At 38.0% G+C, this 25,308-nt stretch overlaps 1 protein-coding gene across 6 annotated transcripts in view; it reads right to left on the minus strand.

The window, feature by feature from the left end:
* The window catches only part of SPATA9 (spermatogenesis associated 9), a 74,185-nt gene that overhangs the window by 883 nt on the left and 47,994 nt on the right, over nucleotides 1–25,308 (minus strand). For 3 of the 6 annotated variants that reach the window (XM_063665024.1, XM_063665025.1, XM_063665026.1), the window contains 2 exons: nucleotides 14,254–14,481; nucleotides 2,844–2,939 (listed from right to left, as the gene is read on the minus strand). In XM_063665024.1, coding sequence (XP_063521094.1) covers nucleotides 2,844–2,939; nucleotides 14,254–14,481 — 324 coding nt within the window. Of the gene's footprint in view, nucleotides 1–2,843; nucleotides 2,940–14,253; nucleotides 14,482–21,339; nucleotides 21,429–21,605; nucleotides 21,817–25,308 lie in introns of those variants that run through there. The other 3 variants (XM_054487900.2, XM_054487898.2, XM_054487899.2) reach the window with 3 other exon arrangements.

Raw genomic sequence — 25,308 nt, forward strand, 5'->3', positions numbered from 1 at the left:
CATGTACAATGAAAGGACATCAACATACCAGTAAGAATTTAGTAAGCTACTATCAGTGGTTTCTGAGTGAATATGTGATCCACTGCCCCCTCCAAAAATGCCACTCAGTACTTTAAGGAGAGGAGTGTCAAAAATAAAACAGAGAAAAATAACTTCAAAAATTCAGAACCACTAAGGACTACATTAATTAAACCTACTCTGTAAGTTTACTAATGATGAAGATGATGATGATGCTAAGTATTCAAGGCAAGCAATGAGAACAGAAAATTCATGAAATATGAGAAGACTTAAACCAGTTTATTTCACCAAAGAAATGCCTCAAGGTAATATAAAGGATTATAAACACTTAGAAGGTTTTCCTAAAGAGGTAACAGCAAAAGGATTGAGGTCCTCACACACACACACACACACACACACACACACATATGCACACACCTGCTTGGCTCTTAATTGGGACTTCTTGTATGTTTTGATATGATATATTAACATAAATGTGTAAGAATGCTAACAAAAAAACATAAAAATGATTAAAAGAAATTAAAGAGTACCAAAATAAATAGAAGGATATATTATATTCATGAACTGGAAAGAGGACTTATTCTCCCAGTTATGAAGATATAAAGCTCCTGTAATTAATACAGTGCTCAATTGGTTCAAGAATAGACAAATAGACCAACTGAATAGAACAGAGAATCTATAAACAGACCTACGTATAAAGGACACTTGATTTATACAAAAAAGAGTGTTCTAGGACAATAGAAAAAGGGCTTTTTTTAAAGAAAAATAGATCAATTGGATACTCATGGGGAAAAATTTGACTCTTACCTCATATTAGTTCAAGATGAATCATAAATCTAAAGGTGAAAGGTAAACTAATAAAGCTTCTAGAATATAACAGGAGAATATTTTCGTGACCTTAGGTGTAAGTCAAGATTCTCTTTGACACAGAAAGCACGTAACATAAAGGAAAAGATTAATAAATTGGATGACATTAAAATTATGATATGCTTTTATTTATTTTAAGACTGGATCTCACTATTTTGCCCAAGCTGGTCTCAAACTCCTGGGCTCAAGGTATCCTCCTGCTTCAGCCTCCCCCATCAGCCTCCTGAGTAGCAGGGATTATAGGCACACACCACCATGCCTGGCTAAGAATTTCTTCTTTAAAAGACATTATTAAAAGAATGAAAAGGCAAGTCACAGAGTAAGAGAAGAAGTTTGTCCATATATAATCAAAAAAGGACAGGCTCCTAGAATATGTTTTTTAAAGTAAAAATCAAAAATTGTTTTAAGAAAGACATCTCTCAATAGAAAAGCAAGAAGAGATTTTAACAGAAATTAACAAAGAGGATATCCAAATGTCCAACTAATATATGCAGAGGTACTCAGTCTCATTAATAGTCAAGGGGATGCAAATTAAAACCACAATGTGATTATACTACATGCCCACAAAAATGGCTAAAATGGAGAAGATTGACAATACTGTCAGTAATGATGTGGAGCAACTTGGACTTAAAAAATCTGAGATTTCTGTTAATTGTTAAAAAACCATTTTAGAAAACTCTTTGGCAATATCTACTAGGTATCAGCACATGCATACCTTACGGCCTAGCAGTTTCGCCAAAAGATATGTACAGGAATTTTTTTTATTATACTTTAAGTTTTAGGGTACATGTACACAATGTGCAGGTTAGTTACATACATATACATGTGCCATGCTGGTGTGCTGCACCCATTAACTCGTCATTTAGCATTAGGTATATTTCCTAATGCTATCCCTCCCCCCTCCCCCCACCCCAGAACAGTCCCCAGAGTGTGATGTTCCCCTTCTTGTGTCCATGTGTTCTCGTTGTTCAATTCCCATCTATGAGTGAGAAAATGCAGTGTTTGGTTTTTTGTCCTTGCGATAGTTTACTGAGAATGATGATTTCCAATTTCATCCATGTCCCTACAAAGGACATGAACTCATATTTATAGCAACCTTATTCATAGTAGCCAAAACGAAATAATCCAAATGTCCATCAGCAGTAGAATGGATAAATGTTGATACAGTCAATCAGTGAATACTACACAGCAGTGAAAATGAGCGAACTACTGCTACAGGCAGTGAATGATCTTAAAACAGTGTTGGGCAAAAGACAAACACAAAAGAATATGTACTAATGACTTTATTTATATAAAATTCAAGCAGTCAAACTATCAGTAGTATTACAAGTCAAAATAGTGATATCCTGTATAGGAAAGGGTAGTGATTGTGAGGGGCAAGAAAGAGGCTTCTGGAATTATGGTAATGTTTTGTTTCTTGACCTGGGTAGTATAGAGATTAATAGATTTTGTGATAATTCATTAAGCTGTACACTTTCCTTTCTGTGTGTTACAGTTTTTTAAGTGGCTATTAATAGAAAATAAAACCCTTATAATTAAAAAATCTTTTATATTTTTCTCATGCACAGCACTTGTAATCCAAAATACACTAATACCTGCGTTCCCCAAAGTGAGAAACCCCAAATGTTAGAATACTGAACTTTAGCCAACCATGGTACAATGGCTGAAAAAAACAACTGTAGCTAAATAACAGTAAAACTAAAAATTCTTGATCAAAAATATTCAAGTGGTAATAAACTTTATAAAAATAAAATTTTAGTTATTTAAGCAAACTGGGTTTTGGTGGATTGACCTGGCTCATCAGAAAAGGAAATTTTTAATATAAAATTGTTTTGTGTAACGAGACTGTTTGTGAATGGTAACACTAAATATTGTACAGTATACTATTGCACAGTATTATTAACATTACATAAAATAAGTAGATTTATTTCTAGATTCTAATAATTTTCTTAACTTACCAAATAAATTAGTGCTGCATATGAAGCATATATTATGCTAGTTAAAGCAGTCTTTGCTGGAAAGGAGATGATTTCAAACAAAGAACCCTTTCTGACCTGCAAAAACAGAAAAGATTTTCTTAATAAACATTTTCAATGTTTCAATGTCATATTGTACAATGTTACTGTAAAATGAGAATTTTTTTTTTTCTAAAGAAAGTCATCTACTTTAGAGCTATCTGGGCTTTTTCACATTGTGAAAATTGTTTATTTTTCCTTTTTTAACAAGAAGACACTTTCTTGTGCTAATCAAAACCTGTGACAAATCTATAAAAATCTTGCATTTCTGCGATCTAAATGACTAATTTTTCCCAATTACCAACTGTGCACACTAGGCGGTGCTGCTGTGCATATTAGAAAAACAGTCTTTCGTTTGTTCAAATTCATGTAATCATTCTTTACTAATTATTCACAACCTCAATTAAGTAAACAGCAATCAAAATAATAAGCTTTTCCTAGAGATTAATGACCTGCTTGGAAATGTTAATCATGAGACTGCTGAAGGCCAGCATTAACCTTAGATGATCATTAAGCTTCAGAAAATGTTCTGTGCTCATATGCAACAGGCTCTCATGAAACACAAAGTTTAACACCAATAATGAAGTTGCCTCTCCTGTGTTTCTAGTTTCTGGCAGTAGGTGTACCGGCCTGAAACATATCAGCTTAACATACTCAGTTATACTGTCTCATGGGCCACCTCTGTTGCCTTCAGCAGGGTATGAAATGAGGACTTTAGGAAAAACATTCCCTTTCCATTCAGCAGTGAAGCAACGGTTAGCTCTGAAGTAAGAGCCAAGCAACTTAATGGCTTCGGTGAACTTCCAAAAGGTACAGGCTGTAGCTGATAAAATCATATAAATGCATGGCAAAAACATGCATATAATGTTCATTAGACAACGTTCATTAAAGAGTTATAACATTGAAAAAACTAAAACAATGATTCCAGAATAGTTAGGAAAATTATGTTATAGCCACTCAGTGGTATATTATGCAATCTTTTTATTTTTTCAAACCTTTTATGTATTTTTAATTGACACATTGTAATGGTACATATTTAAGGAGTACAATTTGATGTTTCCATAGAAGTCTATGTTATATAATGATCCAATCAGGGTACTTAGCATCTGTATCACATTGTGCATTTATCATTTCTTTGTGGTGAGAACATTAAAAGATCCTCTCTTCTAGCTATTTTGTAATACATAATATTTTACTGTTAACCGTAGTCACCCTACTGTGCAGTAGAACACCAGCATTTATTATTCCTATCTAATTGTAATTTTGTACCCATTTAACAACCTCTCACCATCCTTCCCTTTTCCCCTTTCCCTACCTAGTCTCTGGTAACCACTGTTCTCCTCTCTGCTTCTATGATATCAACTTTTTGTTGTTGTTGTTAAAATTTCACGTGTGGGTGAGATTGTGTGGTACTTGTCTTTTTGTGCCTGGCTTATTTCATTTAACGTGATCTCCAGATTCATCCTTGCCATCACAAATGACAGAATTCTTTTTGATGGTTAAATAGTATTCAATTGTGTATATAAACCACATTTTCTTTATCCATTCACTGTGGTTGGACACGTAGGTTGATTCTATATCTAGGCTATTGTGAATAGTATGCAGCCTTTTAAAAGGTACTTCTGGGCCGGGCACAGTGGCTCACACCTGTAATCCCAGCCCTTTGGGAGACTGAGGCAGGTGGATCACCTGAGGTCAGGAGTTTGAGACCAGCCTGACCAACATGGTGAAACCCCATCTCTACTAAAAATACAAAAATTAGCCAGGTGTGGTGGCACATGCCTGTAATCTCAGCTACTTGGGAGGCTGAGGCAGGAGAATCACTTCAATCCGGGAGGCAGAGGTTGCAGTGAGGTGAAATCATGCCATTGCACTCCAGCCTGGGCAACAAGAGCAAAACTCCATCTCAAAATAAATAAATACAAGGTACTTCTGAAGAACATGTGATAACTTTTTGTTGAACAAACACTTATATGGCACTGTCTACCAGGTCCTGTTCAATGTACTTTATAAGTATTCACATTTAATTCTTAAAACAATCCTATGAAGTTGGTATTATCATTATCCTCATTCCACAACTGGAAAGCAGAAAAAAGAAAAGTAGGCAACTTGCCCCTGGTAATATAGCTGGTAAGTAGCAAAGTGAGGTGTAAACTGGAAATTGTACTCCAGGGCCCAAGTTGTTAACCTGATCATTAAGCTACGCTGCCTTGGGATACACTACTGCTCATGAAGAGTGGCAAAGGACTGCATTACAGGGATGGACTCTGGAGTAAATAGATGTAGTTAATCTCTAGCCCCAGAGTTCTTGAGTAATGAAATCTTGGACAAATTAATTCTTTCCTCTAAGCTTTGTTTCCCTCATCTCCAAATTGAGAATAATAGCTAATGTTTATCTCATAGATTTGCTATAAAGATAAATAAGAAAATGCTTGTAAAATTTTTAGTAAAATGTCTGTGCATGGGTAGTATTAAGGGACATTAATAGTCCCTTATTAGAGAGGGAATATTAATAATAATAGAGAACGATCATGGTTCAAAATAGTAAGCATAACAAGTATGATTGATTCCATTTATATAACATACAAAAACAAGCCAAACTATGCTGTTGGAAGAAAAGGAAACCATTATCCTAGCAAGGGTGAGAATTAGTGACTGCAAGGCAGCATGAGATTTCTTGAGTGCTGCTTACCAAGATGTGTTCAATCTATGAAAATGTATGGAGCTATACACTTAATTTGTGCACTATTCTGTATACTCCAGTATAAAGCTTAAAAATTCTACGTCCCATGTTTTTATGATTAAAATAAACACAATTAATATTGCATAGAAGAAGTTTGGACAGAAATGCACCAAAATTTTAATTGCTGTTATGATTAATTATGTGGCTTTGTATAGTTAACATTTGTAGAACACTCGTTACATGCTAGGTTCTATTCTACTGGCTTTCCTTGCATTGTCTCATTTTATCCTCTAACACACCTATGAAATAAGACCACAGGTTCAGAGAAATTATATTCTTTCTTGTTTTCTATATTTTCTATGTTAGGTTGAAAGTACATATGGTATTTTGTAAATGAAATTATTAAAATATGTGTACATCCTGTTCTAGTATGCTCAGTGTTTGCTTAGTGCTGCCACTACTGAATGCAGAACAAAATTGCCCACTGCAATTTCCTTCTTCCCTCTTAAGTGATTTACACAACAAGGAAACCAAGAATAGGATCTAGCCTAGTAGCTAAGAGTGGGGGGTGGGGGTGCTGGGGGTTGGGGAAAGGCTGTTTTCTTTCTTCCTCCTTTCTCCTCAGGCCGTACTAACTCCTAGATGTAGGGATAGATAGGGAAAGTTTCTGCCCACTCCCTCCATAGGTCACCTGCAGCATTTCCCAGAATTCCTGGCTTCTGGAAAGAGTTTCCAGGAAAGGAAGTAGCTGCTGCTTTTTCTCTCTAGAAAGAATCAAATTGATAGTATGCCTTTGAATCCCACTTTTAGGCTACACGGAGACAAATATGCAAGTAGAGAGCAGACTCTCTAGGAGGAAGAAAAGCAGATATACCTCCTAGCAGAGTGAAAAGGTTCTTGAGCTTGTGAATATATGAATTCATAGTGGGAGGTCCATGTTCAATCATTGGTAGGCCATATACAATAAAAATAAAAGTTGTGTTGTATGGGTTGGTTCTGTGTCCCCACCAAATCTCATGTTGAAATGTAATACCAAATACTGGAGGTGGGGCCTGGTGGGAGGTCATTGGATCATGGGGGCAGTTTCTCATGGTTTAACACCATCCCCACTTGGTACTGTCATCAGGATAGTGAGTTCTCATGAGATCTGGTTGTATAAAAGTGTATGGCCTCTCCCACCTCTCTCTCTTCCTCCTGTTCCAGCCACGTGAAGTGCTGGTTTCCCCTTTGCCTTCCACCTTGATTGTAAGTTACCTGAGGCCTCCCGAGAAGCTGATGCTGCCATGCTTCCTGTACAGCCTACAGAACCATGAGCCAATTAAACCTCTTTTCTTTATAAATTACCCAGACTCAGATATTTCTTTATAGAAGTGCAAGAATGGACGAATATGGGTGTCTACATGAGGAATTACTCTGTTTTATTACATCTTTCTTTCTCAGGTTTTGTCCTTCACCTAAAAGTAATTAAAGCTGATTAGTTTCAAAATAAATTATGTACTTGATATAGGTTATGCTTCTGAATAATTTATCTTTATATTGTTTAAGGGTCATATTTAATTATTTTAATGCTTTTAATTCCTGTAACAAGAAAATATATTTCCTCCAAAATATATGTGGCTCCTGGCAAGTAGCCATTTTTCAACTTTATGATTCACTTTAAAAACATGTTTTTCATATTATAAACCATGCTGTTTCATTTTTGTCTTGCTTTGAGCAGAAATAGTGTATGGTAAAAGCTAAGATAAAAAACAGGAGAAATTTGGTAAGTGGCAGTCTTTAGATGATCTTGGCCTATTTCAAAATTTTTATCTCAACCTTGTTATATTAATTTCACTTTATGTGCATATTTGATTTAAAAAAAATCTTGATATCAATGTTATGTTCATATATTTCTTTTTAAATTTGGTCATGTAAAACATGTAAAATATATGGATATTTGAGCAGTAAAAACATTTTGAACCTTTAATTCAACTTTTTCCACATAATTTTGACTGCCTTATCTCATAAAAGAAGTATGTGTGTTCATCTTATTTTCACTATTAAGATAAATCACACAAAAAACCCAACAGTGAGCAGTAAAGATTCACTTATTCATGACCTGAAGGTTGGAGAATTACCAGGCCCCATGTAGTTTACATTGTCCAAAACCACCCTGATGAGAGTTACGAGGGGAGTCGTAGGGGAAATTCTAACTCTCAGACAAATGTCGCAGGAAACACTGACTGCTACTTATAGAGAGGTCCAGGAAAAAAGTATTCCTGTTAAGTTTGGAAAAGCTGCACGAATGTGTCTTTGCTTAGCAACTCACAACACCTTTGAATACAGGAAAGACTCCTGACTTTAAAGAAAGCTACCTGACTTTATTAACCCCAGTGTTAACATTCTGTAGAACATTGTTCTTAAACAAGCTTTTAATCCGGTGGTCCTGTAAAGGCTCAAATGTCCTAATCCCTTTGCCAACGTGGAGGAGTACTGTATGTCTTCAAGAACCCAGGAGTTCTACTATCTAGAAAATACCCTGTTTCCCCGGGTCTTGATTATACCAGCCAAATTAGCCTCATGGCAGGCCCATGTAGGACCTACAGAACTTCCTGATATTTATGAGGTTTATAGTTTAAACCCCAAATTGGAGTCTAACTTAGAGGGTGGGGTAAGGAAGAAACTTTACATAGGTAAGTTTCTGGTCCTTATCCTGAAAAAAGAACACAAGTTCACTGGGATCCACCTTACAGCCCAGGCATTGTAAACGCTGAGGATTTTCTTCACTTTGGTCCCTATCTTATCCTATACCATGCCGCAATGTGTATACAAAGTAAAAACAGTCAACTCTAATGCCATTATAGGGATGAGTCTATCACAGGAAGAGCTCTTTGTCCTGTGGCTCTGCATTGGCCTGCCAGAATCAACAATGATGTCTGGGAGCTGACGTGTCTTGGCTGAAGTCAGCATTCAAGGCGATTATCTAGGTCACTGCAGCCTAGAGCAGCTGCGGACTCAACTCAGGCAGGCAACTCACAAGGCTAAGCAGATGCACCATTCTGTAAGTACTGGCACTGGAGATGTTGAAAACTACTAGGAAATTCTCTACTAAGAGTTTTCCATTCCTGAGGCTTTTTATAGAACTAGCCACAATTCTATCACTGCAGTCTCATTCCTGCAGAACCTGGAGGGGTTTGAGGAATAATTTTATTCAGCATCCATAGAGCCAAGTGCAAAAGAACCCTCTTCTAACAAGGTGGCAAGCTGGAAAGGCTTGACTCCAACCATCTGTGCACATGTCTCAGGCCATTAGAATCGCTTTAGGCCATTCCTGCCGGTTGGGTCTTTGGGAGACTTCTATTTGGCACAACATTTCAATACGCTATGACATATTAAGCATGCTCTAGAGCTGAACATCCAATCAGAAAGGCCCGGGTGGATGGCAGAGGGAGCTCCTGAGCCAGTGTCCATTCTTCACCTTGAGGAGACCATTAATGGATGCTGCATCTCAGAACTCCCCATGTCGAAGAGCTGAAACACTATTCTAGTTATTGTTTGTGTCCTAATGAAAATGTTCCTCTATTTCTTTGTTTCCAAAGGAAGTCACCTGCCTCACTGGTATTCTCAGCCATATAATAGAGAGTTTTGGTAGAGCTATTTAAGGTGCTCCAGCTACAAATGCATTTTTTCATCATTTGTCATGCACAAAACAGTGACCAGACAGAACACATCCAGAAGATATTTGAAAGACACCTTCAGATAAGTTAACCAGGCCACTTACCTTCTTACAGCTAAGTTTTCCTAGAGTGATATCTTTCATGCATCCACAAAGCATATCCCCTTGCATGGTCCTTCCAGCTTTCACCCCTCTTACTTCCCCAAAGCTCCACCTGAGACAGGCAGTTTGACAATTCTTAAAGGAATTCATGCTGGAATCCACTCTGGGTAAGCTGAACTCTGTCTGATGTGGCTTCTCATACTACTGCACTTTCCTCTCAGCACATTCTGGTACCATGGATACACTCCATTTACAGACCAATCCATTGACCTCTGCCACATCTCATACATTCTGGTTGTACCTTTGACTCTCCAGGCCATTGTCCTCATAGGCAGTTCTGTTTCCGTCCTCACTGAGCCTTGAGATTTGAAACACGTTGTTTACTACAACTTAGTTTTCCCTCACTGGCAATTCTGATTATCAACCCTAGCTACTGTATACTCCCCATGTAAAGCTTCTTCCTAACCCCAGCCCCCAAGGACCCTGGAACCTCTGACCTGGGACTGTTCTCACTTGTCTCACTCCAGCCATACGGAACTACTTATGTTCTCCAAATAAGTCATGTTCTCGCTCACCTCAATATCTTCATATATACTGTTCTTTTCTTGGAATGATTCTCCTACTTCTCATCTGGCTAATTCCTCCTCCTTCAAGACTCAGATACAGTATCCTATCTCTAGAATGTCTACGTGGACCACTCTTTGGAATGCTATGTCTCTTCTTGATGCTTCTGTAGTGCACTTTGCATACTTTGATCATCCACTTGCTACATCCTACTGACACTGTTTGCTTATTTGCCTGTGAGCCCCACAGTCCGTAGGGCAAGGGTTAGACATCTCTGAGTCCCTGGTACCTAATCTAGTGATTTTGCATATCAGGTTTTCAATAACTTTTTTTTTGTTTTTGAGATGGAGTTTTGCTCTTTTTGCCCAGACTGGAGTGCAGTGGCACGATCTTGGCTCACTGCAACCTCGCCTCCAGGGTTCAAGTGATTCTCCTGCCTCAGCCTCCTGAGTAGCTGGGATTACAGGTACCTGTCACCACGCCCAGCTAATGTTTGTATTTTTAGTAGAGACAGGGTTTCACCATGTTAGCCAGGCTGGTCTTGAACTTCTGACCTCAGGTGATCCACCACCTCGGCCTCCCAAAGTGCTGGGATTACAGGCATGAGCCACCATGCCTGGCCACTATTTGTTGAATAAATAAAAATGTAGAACTATATTTCACTTCCAATAAATTTAATCATCTTAAAACTTGGAAGATATTAAGAAGTAAAGCTGAAAAACATCTGGTTCCATACACATGGCAGACTGAGCTAATGTGGAGCATCTCACACAAAAACACCTAGAAATGTTTTAGGGTACATGTACCCTAAAACTTAAAGTATAATAAAAAAAAGTAAAAAAAAAAAAAAAAAAAGAAACAGAAATGCTATAAAAATGAAGTTCCAAAGATGTAATACAAAATTGAGCTTACAAAAAGGAAAGGGACCTTTCCCCCCACCCCCAATGCCACAAACAAAAAGGGAACTAAAAGCCAGAGCAGCAAGTATGTGAGCTTATATCCCAGGAACTCTGGAGATGTTACTGGACCGTAAAATAATGGTTGGGTGCTTGAGTATTAATACAGAGACTGGATATGAGGCTTGGGTAGGTGTGAGGTGGGGATCAAGCTTTTGCAGAACTGCAATTTCAGTGAAATTGGGACTCAAACAATTGCATCCACCAGAACAGGAAGAAAGGAAGCTGGTCTCCATGTGGGACTCCCATGAGAGATTAAAATGCGAAGCTTTCCCCTTATAAAGGGATCTGAATTTACCCTATCAGTGTGATGCAGGAAATCCTAAGCTGAAAAAAACATAAAGATTGGTCTCAGGTTGCTGGAACCCCTAGAGCAACAAGCACAATTTCTCTAGAGGGACAGTTTCACCACCAAGGCCAAAAGAGGCTTTTTTTTTTTTTTTTTTTTTAAAGAAACAAAACTCTGAAGTTCTTTTCAAGTTTCAGTTAAAATTATAACATAAGAAAATTATAAGTGAGATGCAATATAGATCACATAAGATAATTAGAATAAGGGCAAAGAAGAAGAGATTTCATAATCATGGATTTTAAATTAATGTCAGAAAAGATAGTCACAGTTAACATCCTGACCTTGCACAAGTCACTTAGTCCCTAAGCCTGTTTTTCTTAGGTTCCTGGAATAAGTTATCACACTTGATCTCTAAATTTACCTCAGAAACTCATTATCAGTCAAAGTAAAAAGGCAAACAGATTATGTCTCTTAGTTCTCATTACTGGATAAAAACACACAAATTCAGCTGGAAAGACAGATTTTTTTTCTTGCCACTGAATTTTCATGAGTGTTGGGAGATAAGTCTCCATGGATTTCTCTCATTCCTGTGCAGATTGGCCCTTCTGAGGAAAGGACATGTTTGAATAGCAAACAGCCTTGCAAAGTAGAAAAAGTATATCCCTCTAGAGAGACATGTACCTCCTTGAACATGTCATAGGCCACTAAAAATAAAGCCCTCTCCTTTTTCCCTGAAACATGTACTTATATTCCAGGGTAATGAATAATTAATCTCTCTCTCTTTCTCCCTCTCTCTGTCTCTCCATCTGTATATCTTTTTGGAGAGGAGGCTAGGGAGATGTGCCAGTGTCCCTATAAAAAGTCCCCAGAGTCTCCTGATTTCAAGGTTCCTCTCTCCTGTGATGCAATGTACTGTGTGCACAGGCAACATTTGGCCCACATCACATTGCCCTAAGGAATTCAAGCTTAGGGAACCAGCACAAGATACTGCTCTGGCTGACGCTTTTGCTGTGAATAATAAACCATGTGTTCGTGACCCAAGGCTCATTGTGTGTGTGTTTGTGTGTGTGTGTGTGCATGTGCATATGTGTGTGTACAATTGTGGCAGGCTAATTTGTTAGCTTGTGGGTAGTGTAAGATCTCAGATCCTTCACAGTTCTGACTTAGCAGAGAAGCAAAAAGGAAGACCCTGAATAGCATAATGGCCTGTGTCTTTAAAGATTATTTCATATTAAATACAGAAGTATTCTTCAAAAGACATTTCTTCTACCAACCCTCTATAAAAAACTATAGGTTTGACAATGCAAGGAAAGAAACATGAAGTCAAAACATTAGGTTTAGAAAGATATTTCAGTGGGGATTTAAGATAATATGGTTTAGCTTTGTTTCTCTTTTGCTTTTTATTTTCCTTTTTTTTCTTTTTCTTTCTTTTTCTTTTTTTCTTTTTTTTTTTTTTTAGACAGAGTCTTGCTCTGTTGCCCAGGCTGAAGTGCAGTGGTGCAATCTTGACTCACTACAACCTCTGCCTCCCAGTTCAAGTGATTCTCCTGCCTCAGCCTCCTGAGTAGCTGGGATTACAGGCACACCACCATGCTGGCCAATATTTTAGTAGAGACAGTATTTCGCCATGTTGGCCAGGCTGGTCTCAAACTCCTGAGCTCAAAGGATCCACCCGCCTCAGCCTCCCAAAGTGCTGGGATTACAGGCATGAGCCACAGCTATGTTTATTTTCAGTGATCTAAAGATACAGGATTAAGGCTCGTAGTTCATAAAGAATCCAGTGGTTGGCAAACACAAACCATTTTTTGCTTTCTCAGACATCAGAAATTATAAAAGAGCCTTTTATAAATGCTGCTCTCAGGCAATTTGTAGCTGAAATATATGATGCTTTCTAGAAATGTCAAAATCTTTCATTAAAGAGAGACTCCAACATAAAGGGTATTTGTTGATTTCAGCTATCCAGGATCCATTTTTTACCTTCTTGAAGCAACCCAGATTTTTGTTTGAGGATTCCCCCATTCCACACCACTCTCAGGTCATGTGGTCTGGACAGAGCTCCAACCCCAGCTGTAGGGATAAGCAGGTAATCAAGTTCTAGGCCAATCAGTGCATCTCATGTCCTTGGTTTAGAGTTAAGCCCTAAGAACACAAGCCATGCTCTTGGAATGAACCTGGAGACTTTCCCGTTGGGGTCAGGGGTTTTCTCTCTCTTTTTTTTCTGCTGGAATTGAACCTGGAAGAATATAGCCAAGGAACAGCTGCAAATTATCTTGCAACTATGAGGGGAAAGTCAGCCTAATAATGGAGTCAAGACAGAAAGAAGAACCAAGACACTGAGCAAAAGCGAGAAAGGATCCGGAAGGTATCATTTGAATACCTGCATCCAGCCATGTCGGGAATCTTAACAGCTCTGGGTTGTTTATGGGAGCTAATACATCTTCTTTTTTGGTTTAACTCAATTGGAGCCCCATTTTCTTCTCCTTCAACAAAGAGTTCAAATTAATTTGTCCTGCAGTTTAGATGCCAGAATTGCAAAATTCTGAATCTTTGTAGTGACATTTAGGATGCTTTGTATAATGCCCAAATTGAAAAACTCTGAGTTTTGCACCGTGAAGTTTAGAAAGCAAGAAATTGATTCCAAAAAAGTTTTAAGAGTTGTTGTCTTCAATAAAATATAACAGAGCCTCAGTAAGAATGTAGAAAATGTAATTTGAATTTATAGGTAAATATACTCAATATATTATGTCAAACAAAGGTTGCCTTGGAAACATAACAAAGTTATGAGGAAAAAGGAACAAAACACAATAATTTTTAAGGCTAGTTGTAAGATTTCTGTTAGATTTAACATAAATGGTAATTTACATGCATATATTTAAGTTGCACCATTTGAAAGGGACAGTTTCATATAGTTCAATTAAACAATAAGGTAGAAAAAAGTCCACATTGCACTATATTTTAAAAAGGCCCAACCATTCATTTCTCTTATCCAAGTATATCTGTTTTACACATAGGACAATCAAGTTCGCCACATTTTATTTTTTAAGTTTTGCAAATTTAAAAGTTTCTTAAAAAGGGGTCCTTGTGCATATGCAGTATTCCCTTACCTGCATGTTATATAGGGGTTGCCTCGGCGCATTAACTTCCCTCAGCAGACGACCAGATATGTCCCTTAGCTCTAAAAGTCTGCATGCAAGTTGAGGATGCAGAAGTTTGGCCACTGATTTGGAGGATCTGGATATGCTGTTTAATCCGCGAATTAATGTTGATCGATTAATCTTAGCTAAAGCAATAGCCATCCTGATTTTGGATGTTTTCTGCGCAGGTTCTCTTTTCTGAAAAATAGGCCATTGAAAAGTAACTGATGTGTAATCTCCAATGCATTATTAAAACTACTTCTGGCAGAGACTGACTACTATATAACTACATTGTGCATGGTGTCATGCACATATTCAACATCCAATATTTCTGTCCCCCCATGAAACCCCTTGAATTCCCTGCCATGTACTTAAATCTTTTTTTTTTTTTTAATGGAATTTCATTCTTGTGGCCCAGGCTGGAGTGCAATGGCACGATCTCAGCTCACTGCAACCTCTGCCTCCCAGGTTCAAGCAATTTTCCTGACTCAGCCTCCCGAGTAACTGGGCATACATGCGAGCACCACCACGCCCATCTAATTTTTATATTTTTAGTAGAGACGGAGTTTCACCATGCTGGCCAGGCTGGTCTCGAACTCCTGATCTCAGGTGATCTGCCTGCCTCAGCCTCCCAAAGTACTGGGATTACAGGTGTGAGCCACCACACCCAGACTTTAAATCTTTATATATGTATATTTTTTTCCCTGGGATAAATATCAAGAATTGAAGTAACCAGCCAAAAGATACAAATGTTTCATTTTCCTCCTAGATTTACATATTTTGTGTACTGAATTTTTACTTAAAAAAATTATTTTTTAATTTCAATAGTTTTTGGGGAACAGCTGGTATTTGGTTACATGAATACGTCCTTTTGTGGTAATTTCTTAGATTTTGCTGCACCCATCACACGAGCAGTGTACACTGTACCAAATGCACACTGAATTTTTAAAGAGCTATTAAGCAAACAAGAATTCTTCTTAACTGATTTCTCTGTTTGATCTCTACTCTTTAAATATATATCTTGCTTTTCTTTTTTTATTTTCTTCTTGCTACAGCCATGCCCATTTCTTTGTCACTGGCAATTACAATGCTGAACTTTACTCTTCTATATTTGTCAAACTAGCCTGTCAGAAAATCTTACTAAATTCTTTCTCTATCTTGTCCCAGAATTTGACCACTTCTCATTACCCCCAGTACAGCACCCAGTCTATTATATTTGAATTCTACCATCATCTATTTTCCAGATTAGTGAATTTGCCTCCTAAGTGGTTTCTCTGCTTCCACCTTTGCCTATTTTCATTCTGTTCATCAATACACCAGCCAGAGAGATCTAATTAAAACTTATGTCAGATCATATTTTCCTTCTATTCAACTGCTTCAGTGGCTTCCAATTGCTCTCAGTGTAAAAGCCAAAGTACATACTGTGGTCCACAAGGCCCTACAAAGGTTGTCTTTTCTTCACCTGTTCAGCCTCATCTTTTTCTCTTTCCTTCCCTTGCCTAAAAACTTGTTGAAGTTTTTAGGTGTCTAGGATTTTGCACTAGCTATGCCATTTGATTCCTCAAGCATCCCAAGGTTCACTCCCTCACTTCCTTCACATCTTCATTCAAGAATCGCTTTCTCACTAAGACTTTCTTGGTCACTCTACCCAAATCATCAATTGTGCTCTCTATCCCTGCACCTCGATTTTGCATCCCTTCTCTGCTGTAGTTTTTCTTCTCCTTAACACTTACACTAATGTACTATATTGTTTATTTTCCTTGTTCATTGTTTTTTACTTGTAAGTGTTTTATATCCATTTAGCTTGCTTCTTTTTCTCCAGAGCCAAAGTAGTGTCTGGCATGTAATACGCACTCTATCTTTGTCAGAATGAATGAATGAAGAGTATCAGAAAATAAAACAAATTAATCTTGAGAAACATCAAAAAAATACCAAATATTACATTAGAAACCACACAGAAAGTTTTCAGTGCACAATTCTATAACTTTCACAATAATGATAATTCTCCACAAGAAACAACTCACCAAAGACAAAAATATAATTGAATTAGCATTCTAGTGACAGTCATAGTCTCATTACTTTCAGAAACCTAAATGCCATTACAGGTAATTTCCAAACATCATTGGTGCCTTCTTAGCAGTTTTTTTCACACATTAACAATAACCAACAACAACAAAAAAGCATAGAGAATTCAGAAAAGTACATCTAAGAGCATAAAACTCCAAAATTTTTGGCATGGATTCTAATATGTCCTGTCTACAACTTCTATTTTGTAGTATATATGGTTAAGTACAAGATAACAGAAAAAAGATATATTCATCTTTCATATTTAAAAACTCACAAAAATTGACCCTATTTATCCTAAAATATTTTTCTCTTATTCCAAGAATGAGCATCTAAATTAAAATTTTTTAGATACCCAATTGTAGTACATAATTTAAAGGTTTACTATTTTAAATTCATCATATGGAAATCTTTTGAAATTTGCAAGTGTAAACCTTTAAAAATTACTCTTTACTAAGGAAGTAGATACTAAGGCTATTGTCTGGGCTGGTTGGGACAGAAGGGGTGGAAAGAACTGAACCCCAGAAGCCATCATCTCAAGCCAAGATTCTAAAATTAACTTTCTGGCCAGGCACCATGGCTCATGCCTGTAATCCCAGCACTTTGGGAGGCCAAGGCGGGCAGATCACTTGAGGTCAGGAGTTTGAGACCAGCCTGGCCAACCTGGTGAAACCCCATCTCTACTAAAAATACAAAAATTGATCCAGCATGGTGGCGGACACCTGTAATCCCAGCTATTTGGGAGGCTGAGGCAGGAGAACAGCTTGAACCCAGGAGGCAGAGGTTGCAGTGAGTGGAGATTGCACTATTGCACTTCATCCTGGGCGACAGAGCAAGACTCCATCTCAAAAAAATAAGTAAAATAAAATAAAAGTAACTTTCCTAGCCTCAAAAAGAAAATTTCCTTCAAAATCTATCCAGGAAGAATGATTTAGTAATCATTATTCTGGTTGTATTCTAGGTATATTCCTCTACAAAAATTCCATCGTCACTCCCATCAAATCTTTTTTTGTTCTAGGCCAGCAAGATGGCCTTTTCCTAAATAGATACATGCCTGGGTGGCGGGGGGAGGAAGATTTAAATACTAATCACAAAATTTAGAATTTTAAGATACAACCCAATTAATAAAGCCCTCTAAGAATTTTTAAGACCATTCCTTTCACTGTTTGGGAAGTATGGATCATCCTGGAAATAAAAAAAATTTGCAGCATTTACAATTTAACCTTTTAAAAATAATCTGCTTAACAACGGAGTATTAGTAATGTTTTCCACATAATTTATATTTGAAGGGTAAATAACTTCAAATATGTGATAATATCTCCTAACTACTCAAGTTTCTTGCCAATCTCAGCAACACATTCTTCAAAGGAAATAGTGGGAAAACAGCAATATTAAGTGTTTTGAAAATGAGAAATAAAGTAACTAATTATGTTCCTATTTGAGTTGGGTAAAGTTCTATAAGGAAATTACTTCATTTAGTTGGAAATAGGAACTCACAGCTTTACCTTTGGGGATCACAATATTCAACTGATGTCACCATAAACCATGCTTATGGTTCTAATGATAATGAGGCTATTCGGAAGGTAGAAATGAATGAATGAAGTTGCCATTTCTTTGATTAAATAAAACCCCAGTTTCTCTGATTTCAGCAATGGTGGGAGAATCAAAACTTGAAAACGATAACAAGGTTTTCCATGCCTGTCTCTGGCTTCCTAGGATTCACCCTGAGTCTTCTAAATAATTACTACTGTGCTGGCCTGAGCTATTTGACATTGACCAGGCATGTACATCTGCCCATCTCTTTCCTTCCTACTCCAGAGCATAGCCAAAATAGTCTCCAATGTTTCAAAAGACTTTATACCAAGGCTAGGGGAATGCAAAAAGGGGGAGCAACTGGATGCCAAGTCTAAGATACAGCATTAGAAAACCCAGTTTGCCCTCAGAAACTCTTAAGCCTTACCTTGCATGCTTAGCTGATCTGACCAGCACTTGGATGCCATGTTACTACTGTGCCTGCAGATTCCTACACTTTAGTATCACCCCTCCTCAAACACTAGACCCAAGAGAGGGCTGGCCAAAGGCAGAAAGCAGTTGCTTCCCCTGACACTAAGGCCAACCTTCCAAGTTCTGGTGTCCTGTATCTAATATGACCACTTCTTCCTATGATGACTGATACTGGGAATGTCCACTTCCCCCAGGGCTATTATCTTACAGGCTAAATCAGTATTGTCTTCTATTATACCATCTAGGAGTCCATTCTACGAGTCCCAGAACTCTACTATAGCTAAGGGAGTTCAGTGGGTCCTGACAGTTAAAACTCATCCAATTCAATGGTAAACAAGAATGCCTATCAGTTAACTTTTTGTTTGTTTGTTTTTTTGAGACGGAGTCTCGCTCTGTCGCCCAGGCTGGAGTGCAGTGGCACGATCTCGGCTCACTGCAACCTCTGCCTCCCAGGTTCACGCCATTCTCCTGCCTCAGCCTCCCGAGGAGCTGGGACTACAGGCGCCCACCACTACGCCTGGCTAATTTTTTGTATTTTTAGTAGAGATGGGGTTTCACCGTGTTAGCCAGGATGGTCTCCATCTCCTGACCTTGTGATCCGCCTGCCTCGGCCTCCCAAAGTGCTGGGATTACAGGCCTGAGCCACCGCCCCTGGCCCAGTTAACTTATTTTTAGAAATGTATAAGCTCAGTAATTTGAATCATCTGCGTATATAACAATTACCTTCTATTCAGAACAGAACATTATTTTTGCTAAATAAGAGTTTAAGTCACAGCAACCATTATTGGTGAATGAGGGGTTCCACATAAGTAAATTTTCTGGGTAACTAAAATTTTATCCACTTAGTGTTGGCTAAATTTTTACTGACATGCAAAATAACTTTAAAAAATGTATCCCATACTTGACGTCTTTGAGGATTCTGACTGCTGCTAATTCCTCTCTCCTTTTTCTCTCCACTTCTATGGCTTTCATCAAATTTCATTCTCTTCATTCTCTTCTTTTCTCTGATGCCCTGCTAACCCTTTAAACAATGGCATTGTCGGGCATTCTATCCTATGCCCTAATGTTACTACACAATCTTCTTGAGCAGTGATGATTGCCATTTTTGTTTAAATGTACACTACAGTTAGTTAAATACATGGTTTAACTATGCACTATAACAACACACTATACACTGATGACTCCCAAATATACATCTTCAGCCGGGCTTCTCTTGAGCTTCCAACCTACATATGCAATTTATAACTCAACTCCAAGGCTTGGACAGGATGTGGCATGACCCCTTAAACTGTGATCCAATCAAACTCATTATCTCTAAAGCTGCTCTTCCTCATCTTGTCTTTGGTCCTAGTTAATGGGATCACTATTCTTCTAGCCACCCACGAAATCCAGAATCTTCCTCAACCTTTACACATTCTCTCTCATCCCACACTGTCAGTTTCAAAATATGCTAAATATCTCTTGTGCTCAACCCATTCTATTCCCAACGTTAATGTCCTTGTTCTTAGCTGTCATTTGCAACAAAATCTTCCTAGAAGCTCTGCCTCCATTCGGATCTCATTACCACTAAAAAAGTATTTTCAATGTGCAAACTGAATATCATTTTCAAGCCCAAAACCTTTCTGTGGCTGATACCTGTGTTACATATAAGGGAAAGTCCAGTCTTTTTCACATGGCATACAAAGACCTCCACACCTTTTCCTACTATTTCCTATCTCAACCCTTCTATCCTACATGCCTTTAATTTATATTTATTTGACATTTTGGAAACATGCTATGCTGTTTCCTACTTTGTGGCCTAACCCCCACTGCCAACGGAATATGCTTCCCTGCCCCTACCCACTGATCCCACCCTTTTCTTTACCTTGAAAACTACTATTCATCCTTTGGGACCCAACTTAAAAGCATCCTTCCTCCATGAAGCCTTCTCTGACCTTCCTCAGTAGAGTCATTCACTCCTCTAAATTAGATATAGAGAGGTAACACTTACCATATTCTAATGCAATTACTCCTTTACAATTCTATCTGCATTAGATTAAGCTCATTGGTGGAAAGGATCGCATCTTGTTTATCTCTGTATTTCCTCTCTCCAGTCCCAAGCAATAGTGAGGTGTTTACTAAATGTCTGATGGCTGGTTGTCTGCAGGTGTGGTTAAAGTTAGCTCTAATACCCCTCCTTTGGAATGAAATATGTATACTTGTGATTACTGTGTTACTCAGAGTGCTTTTTGTTAACTGCCAGGTTTTGGTTATATACCTCATGTTTGACATTGCCAAGAGTCTGACTTCTGGATAAGTGGATTGTTCCTGTACCATGTACCTTCACAGCATATTCTATTCCAACTATGATCAAAATGACCGAACCACATTTTTCCATTAAGAGCTGTGTAATGGAGTAAATTAGTTTACATGTGTTCCCTAAACAAGTTGTTACTTTTTCCTGACTTTATGTCTCTTCAAAATATATACCCTCCTCCTCCTTCACTCCCAATATTTTCTCTGTTTCAAATCCTTTTTGGAACACAGGTTTAAAAAATATACAGGTATACCTTATTTAAATTGATACTACTGTTTTCTTTCCGTATTAAACACACATCCATGTTGTATTTATCTTTCCATTGTTAAAATTTATCTCAAGTTTTTGCACTGATTTAATTGTCATAGATTTTTGCTAAAGTGTATCTAGGTATTTTTCTGATTTTACTTTGCAATTGTAGTGATGAGAGACTGCCAGGTGTTTATCCTAATGACATAGTTATTGTCTTTAAACTTAATTCTCAATCTACCTCACCTCTTGGTCCACAATCTCTCTGCTTCCCAAAGACTCCTCTTAATGAATAATATTTGAAATTTGTTTTTCTGAGGCAAAATTAGTGTTTTCTAAAGTTTTCAGCACTGATCTCAAAATCAAGCATTAAATAATTGGTATGATACTAAAAATAGAATATATTTTTTCTATTCCTTTTAAAGGTTATAAAATCACATTACCTGATTAGACTGTGATAATCTTAGGATGGTGGGAAATTCATCTTTAAACTCATCTACAAGGTCCATGATTGCTTTCTGGATCCCCTCGACTAAGACAAAAAGAGGTTAGGAAAAAGAAGACTTTGAAAACATCCCCTAAATGTTTCAAAAGAACATGAAACACTTGATCAAATTCCTAGATGACTGGGAAAGTAAAGGAACTCTAGGGGATCTTATTCCCAGTTGTTCCCACACCCATACACCCTTTACAACAAGATTGTGTGTACTTCTTCCAGAAAAGTTCTTCAACACCTGCCCACATATCCACCCAACAGGTTTGATTGGCATGGTGAGTTCTTGCTTGGGTTCCTAGTGCTTAACAAGCTTGCGGGCCTGGGTAATGCTTGTCCTAGTCTGCCATTAGTGAAAGATGAGGGTAGCCTTCCACTTGGGAAAGCCAGCAAGGACAGAACTCACAGCTCACTGCTGGAATTCTTTGTTACTGCATAATACGCTTCCGAGAACCTGCTACAGAATCTTCTGACATCACTCTGGCAGCGAGAGGAAGAAGAGTGTGTTTGGAGGCATAAGGGAAGGAGTGAGGGGATTGAATAATAAAGTACACTAAGGAGTTCTATGATATAAGTTGAAATTTGTCCCAAATTCTGCAGTGATACCACAAATAATGGATCATCTGAGAACAAAGGTCCCTTTGAAAAAAACTGGCGTGTGCTTTAAAAGAAATGCTTTATATATGATGCCAAATAGAAAAGAAACACCAGCAGTGAATTCAGAAAGATTCTGAATAGATTGTTTTTGCTTCACCAATGAGGATCACTAGGTCAAACTTGGGCAAAACTGTAAAGTCTTTGGTTTCTCTGCTTTATAATCTCAATCTCTTTTCTTCGTCTTTTACCCTCCTAGTACCCTCACACGTCAGATGACCATTAGTTCCCCCGATCAAATATGGGAAAACTTGATACCATGCAGACTTGATACCATGCAGACTTGATTGACTGCCTAGTTTTATATATATATATATATATATATATATATTTTTTTTTTTTTTTTTTTTTTTTGAGACGGAGTCTCACCCTGTTGCCCCAGGCTGGAGTGCAGTGGCGCGATCTTGGCTCACTGCAACCTCCGCCTCCCAGGTTCACACCATTCTCCTGCCTCAGCCTCCCGAGTAGCTGGGACTACAGACGCTGCCACCACACCCGGCTAATTTTTTGCATTTTTAGTAGAGACGGGGTTTCACCGTGTTAGCCAGGATGGTCTCCATCTCCTGACCTCGTGATCTGCCTGCCTCGGCCTCCCAAAGTGCTGGGATTACAGGCGTGAGCCACCGCGCCCGGCCGACAGCCTAGTTATATTTTAGTGTGAATGAAATAGTTGGTTAACCTGAATCCCATTCTAATTTGAAGCCCTCATATTTAATTGCAGCTAGACCACTTTCTTCAGCAAGCATAAAGCCACGGCTGCTGAAAGTTTCTTCATGGGAACAGTTTGGGAAAGAGAAATCTTCATCCCAGGATTCCTCTAGCATGGGAAGCCTGAAAATCCCTAGCTCTCAAGGTGTTCTTAGTCCACAGTCTGCCTTAGAACACCCTCTGCCATACCACATTCACCTCTCCTAACCAAAATAGAACCTGCTTGCCTCTCATGACTCTCATGCTTAAGATAACTATGCCCTTAACATTTGGAAAGTGCAATCCATCAGTACAAAGTAAATCATACTAGACAATGATGAATACACACGCTGGGAGTCTATGAGATAATGAAATACTTTATCTGTCCTAGCAAGATAGTTGGTCATCAGCGTCCACTGCAGAGGAACACCTGGCAGATCCTTCTCTTTCTGGTCTTCTTCCCTGTTCTCCATTCTCCTCCCTTCCACCATCCCCTAGTTCTTTTTATCCACTGATTCCAATGTCATTACCCAACTGGTTTTACCCAATTTTCTTCTCTTTTCATCAGTCCTCTGCCTCCTAGGCATCCTATAAAATTAACAAATCTAGAGGAAAAGCATTTCTCAGACTAATGTTTACCACACTTAAAGCATAACCAACTCTTTGTGTTTGCTAACAACATCCTTTTTGTCTTTTCTTACTTAAGAGCCCTCTCCCCGGAAGAAGAGTGGTGAAAAATGACAGACGGTGATGGAATAAGAAAATCTCACCCTGCAGCACTTACATTATGATCTTATAATATTTTGGTTTGTGTTTAATTATCTTCTTATGCCAATAACCTTATCCATCTTATGTTATTTCAGATAATAAACTTAGACAAAATAAATAACAATGTCTGTTTTTTTCTTGTTAATTCTTCATTATGTTATTCTTTAGAGTTTATAATAGAGTACCCCATAATTATAAAATAAAATAGGAAACAATTAAAAATATCTCCAAATAATTTTTATAACAGCTCTACAGATTTATCTGTCCTTAAAAGGCTTTAACACAGAAGAACAGAACTTTTGTTTTGCACACAGCTTTGAGGAAAATGAACATTTTACATAATTCACATATAGACAGTATAAACTTAGTGATAGAAATATAGAAATCTGGGGGTCAGTCAGACCTGGGTTTGAGTTTCAATTCTATCACTTACCAGGCTTTGCCATGGGCAAATTACATAAGTTCTATAAGCCTCTTACCTTTTAAAAAGGAAACAATACTTGATGAACATTAAATACCCAATAAGTGGCAGGTTTCATTAAATATGCACTGACCTTTTGGTTTTGGAAATTTTGCAAAACTTGGGTAAAAGTCAACGCTGGGCTTGCCCAATTTAGCTGGGTTTCAGCATTGTGATTTGCACCAAACTGGCTGGAACCCTGACAACCTTCCTAATTGGATCCTTCCCTCAAACCTACTTCAAATTCAACAGAGATGAAGTCATACTCCTCACTTCATGTATTACCTACCAATCCTCAAAACCTGTCTGCCATGTGAGACTTCTTTAAGAATTGTTGTTGGCCTTAGATCAAGGATTTGGACTCGAAGTAACCCCCTTTGGATGTCAACCCGATAAACAGATCAATTCTATTGGTCCCAGTACTATGTCCTCCAGCTCACAGCATGCTTTGTGACTACGCACATCTAAATGAGTGGCAAATGTTTAAAAACGTCAAAGTAATTTTAAAACTTATTATCTGGAGGAAGAGAACTGATATAGATTAAAGTCCAACTAAGTACTAGTATCTGTGCTAGGGACTAAGTTAACATCATTTATCTTTTTTAATTCACTTAACAATCCTATGAGTTAGGAATGTTTTGAACGCAATCTAAAAGTATCAATACAAATACATTGGTATTACCAATATCAATTGTCAATCCTCAATGATAGTTTTTTCGTTTGTTTCTTTTGAGATGGAGTCTCACTCTGTCACCCAAGATGAAATGCAGTGGCGCGATCTCGGCTCACTGCAACCTCTGCCTCCCGGGTTCAAGCGATTCTCCTGCCTCAGCCTCCTGAGTAGCTGGGACTACAGGCACCCGAGACCACGCCCAGCTAATTTTTGTATTTTTAGTAGAGGCAGGTAACCATGTTGGCCAGGCTGTTCTTGAACACCTGATCTCAGGTGATCCGCCCACTTCAGCCTCCCAAAGTGCTGGTATTACAGATGTGAGCCACCGTGCCTGGTCAATAATAGTTTTTATAATGATAGTTGTGTCATTATATGATATATGCAGGGCTATTCTGAATAGTATAGAATGGAAATAATTCAAATACCCAACATTCATTAAATGGTTGCTACCTCAAGACTATGGAAAAGTTTCTGTTCATTACGTTTGTAAAATGTGGATTCTATATTTAACTATGTAGGTAAAACTAATTTACAAAAATTATGTAAAACAATATAGTTTATAACCATCCAAAATTATATGTACACAAATGAGACTTAGAAAGGAATCTAGTAGTAAAAAAGCCCCCAAAACCTCCAAGTTAAAAAAAAACAAACTAGGAAATATTATTTCCGTAGGA

Source organism: Pongo pygmaeus, chromosome 4 (assembly GCF_028885625.2).
Source record: "Pongo pygmaeus isolate AG05252 chromosome 4, NHGRI_mPonPyg2-v2.0_pri, whole genome shotgun sequence".
Taxonomy (NCBI): Eukaryota; Metazoa; Chordata; class Mammalia; order Primates; family Hominidae; genus Pongo; species Pongo pygmaeus.